Consider the following 10,804-nt stretch of genomic DNA (forward strand, 5'->3'; position numbering starts at 1 on the left):
AGCACCACATACAAACAAAGATGTTGTGTCCGCCGAGAACTAAAATAAACATTGAAAAAAAAAATTCTCTCTCTTTAAAAAAAAAAAAATTAGAAACTTTTGTACATCAAAGGACATTATTAAGAAAGAGAACCCTGAGGAAGGAAATGTTTGTAAATTACAAATAAGAATTTAATATCCAGACATAGAGAACTCCTACAACTCAACAAAATGCCAAACCAATTAAAAAATGGGCAAAGGATTTGAATGAAAATTTCTCCAAATGCAAATATAAATGACTCATAAGCACATGAAAAGATGAGCAACAACCTTAGCCATTAGGAAAATAGCAACCAAAACTATAATAAGGTAATCCCTCATACCTATTAGGATAGCCATAATAAGAAAGGTAATGATCAAAGAATGAATGAACATGGAAAATAGGTGTTGTGTTGACAAAGATATGGAAAAACTAGAACCTTCATACATTGCTGATGGAAATGTAAAATTGTGTCCTCACTGTTGAAAACAGTTGGCAAGTCCTTCAAAACTTTAAATAGTTTCTGTGTGACTCAGCAATTCTGCTCCTAGCTATACCGCAAAGAACTGAAAACAGGGACACAAACAGATTATTACACAGCAATGTTCACAGCAGCACTATTCACAATAACCAGAAGGTAGAAACAATCCATGTACCACACACACACACACACACAGAACTAAATTTTATATACACACACACACAATGGAATATTTTTCAGTCATAAAAAGGAACAACATGGATGAACCTGGAAAACATTACGCCAAGAAAAATAAGTCAAAGGCAAAAGGGCAAATATTATATGATTTCATTTATATGAAATAGGCTAGAATGTACAAATTCACATAACGTAGACTAGTAGTTACCAGGAATTGGGCCAAGGATGAGGGGTAGAAAATGGGAGAGTTACCATTTATGGTTAGAGAGTTTCAGTTTAGAATGATAAAAGTTTTGGAAATAAGAATGACAACTGCATAAATGCAAATGTAATCAATATTACTTATGTGTACGCTTAAAAATGATTAAAATGGCAAATTTTACTTTATATATTTTTCACAATAAATGAAATTACTGGAATAAAAGATCTCTAAATTTTATTTCTTTTTCTACTCCTACAAGGTTTTCAAGCTTCTGAAGATTAGAAACTAGGGTAAAAAACCCTGAAGATACTGCAAATGGGTTTTGAAAGAAGGAATTGTAAAAGGGTTTATCTGTGTATCACTGTAAGTCTTAAAAAAGACTATTCCAATGGAAGAACTAAACACATCTGAATATAGTGAATGTTGAATAAAGACAGATTCACTTGAATGAGGGAGGGGGGGAAAGAATCAATGAGTAAAAACTAACACATGTAAGAACAAAAAGGAAATCCAATGAGCCATTCAACAGGAAGGACTTTATCATACAATAACTTGCACCAAGAATATGGACCATCCCTTTTTCTAAAATGACATGTGGCAGTATTCTTAAGTCTCTTATGACTTTTGTATACCAAAATTTACTGAACTGAAAGAGAACTGCTATGTTTAAATGCCTATAGTAAACTTTCAAATAAAACTATCTTCGCTATCTATATTTTTGGTTTTATGTATTTGTAAAAACTTAGATATAAAAAATGAAAAATATATAATTATTTCTCCTGGTATACCAAATATTAATACATTTCTTTAGCGCTGTCCACTCAAAGAGCTTTGATGCAATAACACCCCAATAGCAATTAGCCATACATGGATCTAGACCTTAGTTTCTAGGTAATTCTCATTTAAAAGAATGAGGGCTCTTTGCAGAAACAGTTCATTTCATAACTGGGGCAGGGAAACCACCGGGTAAGCCTGAAATATCTTGTACCAAAAGGCAGAGTAATGGGCATGGTGGAACGGTGATGTACACCTGTCAACACAGTTACTCAGAAGGCTGAGGAAAGAGTATCACAGTTCCAGACTATTTAGTGAAACCCAACCTGAAAATAAAAAATAAAAGGGGCTAGGAGTGTAGCTCAGTGGTGTAGCATCCCAGGGTTCAATCCTCAGTACTGAAAAAAGAAAGAAAGGGGGCAAGGTAATGATCAAAGAATGAATGAACATATGAAAAAAATACATGCTTGAGCTTGCTCGCAGGTACTCCATTTGCCAAATTTGGGACAACGTGAACATCAAAAGGAATAATGACAGAAATTGTAATACATTATATTATATATCTAGATATGAATCTATAGTGATACTATAAGGTAGAGGAAGTACTACAAGGCCTTTCCTTACAGAAAAATGCCAGCTAATAAATGTAGATAGCTACAAAATGACTTGCAAACACCAATATAATAGCTGAGGTAGGCAAGGATTATCCATGTTGTAGAAGACTGTTCAGGAATAGAAAATTTATAGCCTTCTAGTATAACTACCATTTAAGATACTTATCCCTTACCCAAGGGCACTTTTATTCCTCACACAGGATAACACCTGGTAAATTATCTCCAAATGTAAGTTTTTAGGAACATTAATAATAAGATAAAGTGACAATATGCATGCTAGAAATATGTGTCACAAGAAATCAGACACATGTTCAAAAGCTACTTGACAAGGTAAACTTTACTTCTGCAGAAGGGATGCTACCAAAAACAATCTGGCAAGCAAACACACTGGGCAGGAAGTCTGCCCAGGTTTTTAACCCCCAATGCAGCACTGCCCCTTACTCTGATAGAAGGAGTTCCGGGTCACAAGCTATATAATTGATTAATTTAAAATTGGAGAGGGGAAGGGCTATAGTTACAACTGGACTGCCTAGTACACTACAGGCATGATGACTGGAAGACTAAGGACAAAGGGAGATATGTGGGGGAGGTAGAGCTATTTCAAGCAACCACATTGTTTTGAGACTTAAAAACAGCTCCACACTATGAAATTTAAGTTCTAGATTACAGCACTACACACTATGAAATTTAAGTTCTAGATTACAGCAAACACAATTTTGTTACATGTTAAGAAACTCAGACTACAGGTTTACTTTTGACAGAAAAGAGAACATTAATCTTTTTGGTAATTTTTATTTGTTCTAACCAGTTACACATGACAGTAAAATGCATTTTGACAAATCATACATAAATGAAGTGTTAACTTTTCATTCTTCTGGTTGTATATGATATAGAATCACACTGGTCCTGTAGTCACATATGCACATAGGATAATAACGTCTGATTCATTCTACTATCCTCCAAGAACATTAATCTTATATGTATCTCCTAATGTGATGCAATGGGAAGTCATCATCACCTATGTAGTATTTTTGCCAAAAATGATTAACTTCATTTCCTTGTGATTATATTCATTAGATATCTCCAAATTGTGGGGCATTCTATAAGATAATAGACCTGACCCTTTCAAAACAGACAGTTTCATAGAAAATAAGTCAGCAGGAGGATTATTTTAGATGAAAAATAATATGGATAAATTCAAGAGATAATATAGCCAAATGCAATATGACCTTTGAATCTTGAATCAAAAGAAGAGCTATAAAGGGCAATTTTAGAAAAACTGAGGAAATTTTAATTTGTTAGATGTCAATGTTAATTTCTTGAGCCTGAAAATATATATTACAGTTTTATAGAATGTTCTAAAATGATATCTGCTTTTAATGTTAAGAATTTTGATACCTGCAATTTTCAAATAGCATGGCAAGGAAAAAGAAATATAGAGAAGGGAAAAAAGCAAATAGGGGGCTACAGTTATAGCTCAGTGGCAGAGTGCTTGCCTAGCACGTGTGAGGCACTGGGTTCGATCCTTAGCACCCCATAAAAATAAACAAATTTTTAAAAAAGGCATTCTGTCCATCTGCAACTACCAAAAACAATTTTTAAAAAAGCAAATGGAATAAAATATTAGTTGACGACTCTAAACAAAAAGTGTTCATTACACATCTCAAATTTTCCATAGTTGGGTAATTTTTTCAAAATAAACAGTTGTAGTTTAAGGGGGTGGGGCACAACTGCCCTTTGAGATTTACTAATCTGGAGATGGCAAAGCAGATAATACTAGCTAAAAGGTTTTTTAAACCCAAACTGAAAATATTAAGTGGAAAAACAAAATCAAGCAATTATGATTAAAGCACAGATTTCTTGCACCTCCTTCCCTCTTTCTCTCCACCACTTTAGAACCATTCTTATTTTTTGTTCCAGTTTGGAGTACGCTAACACAATGAAAATGCCCCCATCCTTAGAATATTATTATGTTTATTAACTTTCAAAAAACTGACACTCTTTCATCATGGCTCATGACTGGCATGATACTGAGTACTAACAACAAATTGTTCTAAAATAAAATATAACTCACAAGTAGTGAGTGACTTGCAAACACCAATATAATAGTTCTTAAAACTCACCTACTTGCAAAATGAAATGGACCTTAAGCTATACAAGCAAACATACTTTGTCTAAAAATGAAATAGATTAAAAAAAATCAAACACTCAAATAAATCACCTATAATTATTTAACTTAGAAAAATGTATTTTCTAAAATTCCACACCCATTCATAAAATTCTTTAACAATCTGAGATACTTTTTCTTAATCTGATAAAAAGTAAATGCAAAAAACACCCACAGAAGACATCCTATTTAATGGTGAACTTGTGAAAGTTTACTCAGCACCTACTATCACTTCTATTCAATCTTGCATTAGAGAGACTAATTATTTCTTAAGACAAGAAAAAGAAACAAAAAGCATAAGGATTGGAATAGACTAAGATAATATTATCAATATAACTTAAAAAAAATATTATCAATATAACTTATAAAGTCATAGGTTTGTTGCCAGAATTGACAAGTCAATAGAACAGTCAAGAAACAAATCCACACATAAAGTCATGTAATTATGACAAAGATTACAATGTAAACACTTCAAAAAAAGAAAGAAAAAAAATTCCACCAACCATAAAGGAAATTATTATTAAAATTAAGAATTCTAGTTCATCGAAAGAAACTCAAGCCTCAGACTAGGGGAGAAATTTACAATTCATAACAGAAAAAATCACTTATCAAAAAATGTATAAAGAATTATAAGGAATTGCCAGACATGGTGGCACACCCCTGTAATCCCAGTGACTCGGGAGGTTGAAGCAGGAGGATATGAATATGACAACTAGAATATGGCAAACATCCCAAAATAAAATGAGCAAAGAGATTTGCAGGTATTTTTATGAAAGAAAAAAAAAATCCAAATAGACAAACACTTGAAAAGGTGGTCAACCTTATTAGTCAATACTAGAAAGGCTAGCACATATTTACAAAGGTCAATAGCAAATGGTATTAAGGATATGAAGTAGCTGGACCTTTCACCATGCTGGCATAAGTGTAAACTGGTAATAACCACTTTGGAAAAACAACATAATAAGTAGAACTAAAAACATAAACAGCCCAGGAGAAAGTTCCAGGCAAAAACTACAAAACAACCCAACTACCTGACTGAAAAATAGGAGTGGTAATGAAGTTTTCTAACACTAAAGACGTAAACACCTATATCACAACATCTGTCACAGATAAAATCCACTCCATATAATGCAATTTTATCCCTTCCTAAGTAGACAAATGGATATTTGTAATTTAAGATCAGGCTCAAAACACATTCCAATGGCTTCTTGTCTCACACACACACAAAAAAAAACTCTAACAAATGATCTGTTGCTGCTCTCACACTGACTCATTCTGATCTGCTCACACTAACGAGAAAACTCTTCTTCAAAATGTCCTTCATACATCCAACAAGCTAATTCTCTAGTTATTGTAGGGTTTCTGCTCAAACTGTAACAGACATGCCCTCCCTGACTACTTACATAAGAAGCATTCCCTATAATTCTCTTACCTTCCCTTTTTTTTTTTTAATCCTAGCCTTTTTTAGCATCCATCACCAGATATTTTCAAATGTGCCTACTGCATGTCTTCACCATTATCGCAATTTCCATGAAAGCAAAAACTTTTTCTATTTTTTTCATTACTGCACACTCGACAGAACATGCATGGCATATAGTAGACAATAAATACTTGCTGAATAAATTCTATGACTTGGATTCCAGGCTTAGAGAGAATAACAGCTGCTATATGGAGTTCAAGGCTGACCATTCCCTAATCTTAGTTTATCATGACAAATATGAAAATCCTCCAATAATTAAAATTAGCTGTTCCACTTGAGGAAAATTTTAAAATATTTACTTCTATTTATTCTATTTTAATATTTACTTCTAATTAATTACTTCTAATGCATTAATTCTCCAAGGCTCTATCATCAGGAAAATATAATCCACATGAAAATTCCAAGTGAGAATTACATAAGGCACTCAATAATAAATTATCCTAATGAATTTGCCTATCTTAACTATTATCCTACAAATAAACCTATGAAAACCATACGTTGTACCACCTTTTTTCATATGACAGTAAAATCTCAGTAGTTTCATTAATAAAAGATGATAGCATTTGAAGATATATACTCTCCCAGAAATATCCCCTTTAGCCAGAAACCCAAATTTGAACATAATGCATTTCTAAAACAGAATCAGATTTAATAAGATCTTAGTACAAGGAAACCTAGAACAGCCCAAGATATTCCACATGAGTCCTACATCAGTCACAATCTACACAGGGTCCCCAAGTAGCTTACATTTTTCTCCCAAATATTTTACTACTATTGATTAAAAAAAAAAAAAAAAGACATCCAGTTTAAAAAGTTGATCTCAGTTTTCCTCCTTTTTTTTTTTTCAGTCAGAGAATTAAAACCTTTGGAAAACAACTGGAGGATGTCTGAATAAATTATACGTACAGCTCTGGAGTATCTGAGAAATAAACCAGCCAAGAGTCATTTTTCAGCAATTAAAGATAAAACATCCCAGTTGCATAACAACTAAGTTTTATTGACATAAACTTTATTTAAAAACTACAATCTCATCCAACTTCACAAACTTTTGGGTAAATAATTCTTGTTTTTTTTTGGTTTTTTTTTTTTTTGAGAGAAAGAGAGAGGGAGACAGAGAATTTTTAATATTTATTTTTTGGTTTTCGGCTGACACAACATCTTTGTATGTGGTGCTGAGGATTGAACCCGGGCCGCACACATGCCAGGAGAGCTCGCTACTGCTTGAGCCACATCCCCAGCCCAATAATTGTGCTTTTAAAACAATGGTGTTTTCCTAAATAAAGTGAATATTTATGTACATGTAATTGGAACCATACTGTACATACTATTCTACAGTTTTTAATGCCTGCATAATAGCTCATTATATATATCATGATTTATTTAACCAATCCCCTAATGCTAGATTTGTAGTTTTTTCATTATTTTAAAAAAGCTTCTGAGAATTTTTCTTAAATGTCTCTTTGCTAGATCAAGAAAAAGTATAAGCCAAATCTTTAACTAACAAAAAAAAAGGGGGGGGATTCTGGGAAATGATTCAGCTATGCTTCTGTAAGTCAAAGTGAAAACGATGTCCCTTATATATTCTTTTCCTCAGACTGCCAATTTCTTGATTTCTTATCACTTTCATTCAATGGCTTAAGTGAATAAACAAGGGACAAATAGGTAAAACTTCTTATACTCCTTAGCGAAATTAAAAAAAAAAAAAAAAACCTTTGGAGCAACATTTCACCCACATTATTCATCAGGCCTTCTTAACCAAGATTCCCAGAGTAACTTATGACCTAGGCCTACAGCATCCATTTTATGTACCTCCAATGTATAATTAACTTATTCCTCCCTTTTATTATCCTAGAAAAAAACATGAAAATATAGTCATCCATAATTTTCTCTCATGGAACCCACATAGGGAAAGGCCAATATCTGACTTATCTAAAGGAGTACTAAGTGTCACACTAATATAAACTATTATGACATTTTCTCTTTTACATTCAAAATGTCACCCTGTTTCTCTAATACTAGTGTCTAATGTAATATACTCTTAAAACTGGGTTGACTTGGGAGCTGGAGGTGTAACTCAGTAGTAGAGCACTTGCTTAGAATATGAGGCCCTGGATTTTGTTCCCAGCACTATCAAAAAAATAAATAAAACATAAATATGGGTTGATTCTAAAACCTGAATAAAGTCCCTCACAAAAAAATTTAATTCACTACTTACTAGGTAAAACCTTCCTGTACTAAACTATAATTAAAGCATAGTTAGCTATCCAAAATATTTTCTGGGATGATAGGGTCTCCTGTCCAATGATACAGATCCTTCTATTAAGTAAATGTAGTCTATTCAGTAAGGGGTTTTATCATGAACTGGGAATCAATTTACATACCCATGACAGACATGCAGACTTACTTAATGTTTCAAATAAACCCTAACAAAACAAATAATTTGGTAACATGGTTAATGTCCACTGAATTCCTTTCCCACTAGACTGTAACTGCAAAGGCAGTTGCTTTTCTCAAAATGTAACTGGATACAATACCAGCAAGCTGTTCAGAGCATCCCTTGAAAAGTATCCTTCCTATTTCAGTCACACTAACATCAGAATAAAATCAAAAATATATGTTTTAAGATGCCAAATGAGAGAAAACATATTAGTCAGCATTATGCACACACTTGAGGCAAAAGTAATTCCACTACAAGTCAAAGGCAATAAAACACCAACTTCTAAGGGTCTGTTTTGAAAGAACAAAAAATATAAACAGTTTGACAAAAAAGAACAAAGTTTCGTGAAGAGTTCTTTCCAATTTTCCTCTTTTAAAAAATTAAGATGCTTTGATGTCCTGTAATTTAAACACACTAAAGTCGGTGAATTTTTCACCCTCTCCCTATCTTGAAGTCACCAAGTTTAAAACCCAACAGTGGTATATGGTATTAGAAAAAAATGGCCTCCAAAAGGAAATCTAATGCAAAAAAAAAAAAAAAAAAGAACAAATTAGGAATTATTTCCAGTTTAGCCCAACAGGTGGTTTCCAAACAAAGCAGGAATAAGGTTCTATGAAAAACCCCACCTAGGTAACTGAGTATATTTATCTATGTAAGGAGTCATTTTTATTCAGAAATGCCATAGAAAAAAGGTGTGCTGATCCTTATTAAAAGATTCTCAAGTCTTCATAGTTTTGAAGCAACTTCCTAACCCTTTACAATCCATGATACTCTCTCACAATAATGACATGGGGCATTTTACATAAATATTGCTTTTCAAAGCAAAAATTTCAAGACACTTCAGGTGGCAGAATCAACCTGAAATACCACAGAACTCACAAGAAATTTTCAGATTTAACGATAAAATTAATCGGGTAAACTTTTTTATACAGAAAATCAAAAAATAGAAAATACAAAACTTGGGTTAGGGTTGTGACTCAGTTGTAGAGCACTTGCCAAACACGTGTGAAGCACTGGGTTTGATCCTTAACACCGCACACAAAAAAACAAATAAAATAAAGGCATGCTGTCCATCTACAGCTACAAAAAAAAAAAAAATTTAAAAAAAGAAAAAAAATACAAAACTTTCTCCTTTCCTGATAGTTTAAAACTCATTTATCATACGAGTCAAATTAAAATTTAACAAAATGGCATTCTATTTTGTCAAATACTAAACCACCCAAACTGAGACTGCTCAAGAAGCATACCAAAACAAACATAGTAAAACTTCTATGTGTAACCAAATAATGAGCAACAAAGAGAATACATTTTGGCAACATTTAGATAATAACAATCTAAAAAGAGAAAGGTGAACACTTCCATTTACAGTGTTCCCCCCCCCCAAAAAAAATATTCCTACGCACTCTTTGCACGCATTTAACTCAAAAACTCAGTTTTAGGTACAAGCTGAAGAGACTGTCACATCCCTCCATCCTATCCCTCCCCGCTGCTGGAAGGTCAAAGGGCTCCAGACAAAAGACAACAAACGCACGTGACAAAAGTTTCTCCCAACACTTCTCGCAAGGCCTAGAGCCAGTGCTCGTCTCGCGTGCAGGCTCAGGAGAGAGCTGAGCCCTGCTCAAGGGGTTGCGGCCCAAAAAGGGCCAGAACAGGCCGGCTGGATGACTCGGCCCCCAGGCCCCGGAACCCGTACCGGGGCACCTGCAGGGCGCGGGCGCCTCCCGAGACCGCGGCGACAGGCGGAAGCGCGGGGCAAGGGCCGGGGCCGGAGCGCGGCCTGTTACCTTTTCCTGCTCCTCGCGGAGCCGCGCCACCTCCGGGGCACGCAACGGCGCCGCGGCCGAGGCCGAAGCGTGGGATTCGGAGTCGGACGGGGCCTCCATGAACGGGGCACCGGGGGCCTCAGCGGGGCGAACGAGTCCTAAACAAGTGTTTATGGAGGCGGCGTGGCCGGCTGCTGCCCAGAGCCCTCGTGCTCGCCTTCATGCACTGCGCGCCCGCCGCTGAGGAGGCCGCGCTCGTCTTCGCCGCTGCCGCGGGGGCCGCTGCTCGCGTCCGGACTGCCCGCGGCCGCATCTCACACACGCATGCCGCCCGCTAACGCCGCCGCCGCGGGCTGGGAGCAGCAGGCCCGCAGCCGAGAGCGGAAGGCGACTCTTAGGTGGCCGGCCCAGCCAGGCGTCCCGTGGCGGCCGCGCCTCCTCCGCACCTCCCCCGCAGGCCCCGCCCCTCGCCCCGCCCCGCGCGGCACGCTGGGAAGCGAACGCGCACCCCCACGCAGGCCCCGCCCCTCAGTGCACGTGGTACGGAGGCGCGCGGCGCTCGCTGGCCCCATCTGAGACTACGCTGGGTTTGCAGCCCTTGACAAGCTTACATTCTAGGAGGTCCGGGCTCAGTATTCAGAGCTACAAGCCTTTTACAGCTTGGTGTCCCCCGCACCCCGCGCCCCAGTG

The 10,804-nt window shown here is 36.4% G+C and overlaps 1 protein-coding gene across 2 annotated transcripts in view; it reads right to left on the minus strand.

The window, feature by feature from the left end:
• Positions 1–10,581, minus strand: part of Uri1 (URI1 prefoldin like chaperone) — a 66,237-nt gene extending 55,656 nt beyond the window's left edge. For both annotated transcript variants that reach the window (XM_078032231.1, XM_078032230.1), the window contains exon 1: positions 10,136–10,581. In XM_078032231.1, coding sequence (XP_077888357.1) covers positions 10,136–10,234 — 99 coding nt within the window. In that variant the 5' untranslated portion in view covers positions 10,235–10,581. The remainder of the gene's footprint in view (positions 1–10,135) is intronic.
• Between the last annotated feature and the right edge of the window lie 223 nt (positions 10,582–10,804).

This window comes from Ictidomys tridecemlineatus, chromosome 15 (assembly GCF_052094955.1).
Source record: "Ictidomys tridecemlineatus isolate mIctTri1 chromosome 15, mIctTri1.hap1, whole genome shotgun sequence".
In the NCBI taxonomy this organism is placed as follows: Eukaryota; Metazoa; Chordata; class Mammalia; order Rodentia; family Sciuridae; genus Ictidomys; species Ictidomys tridecemlineatus.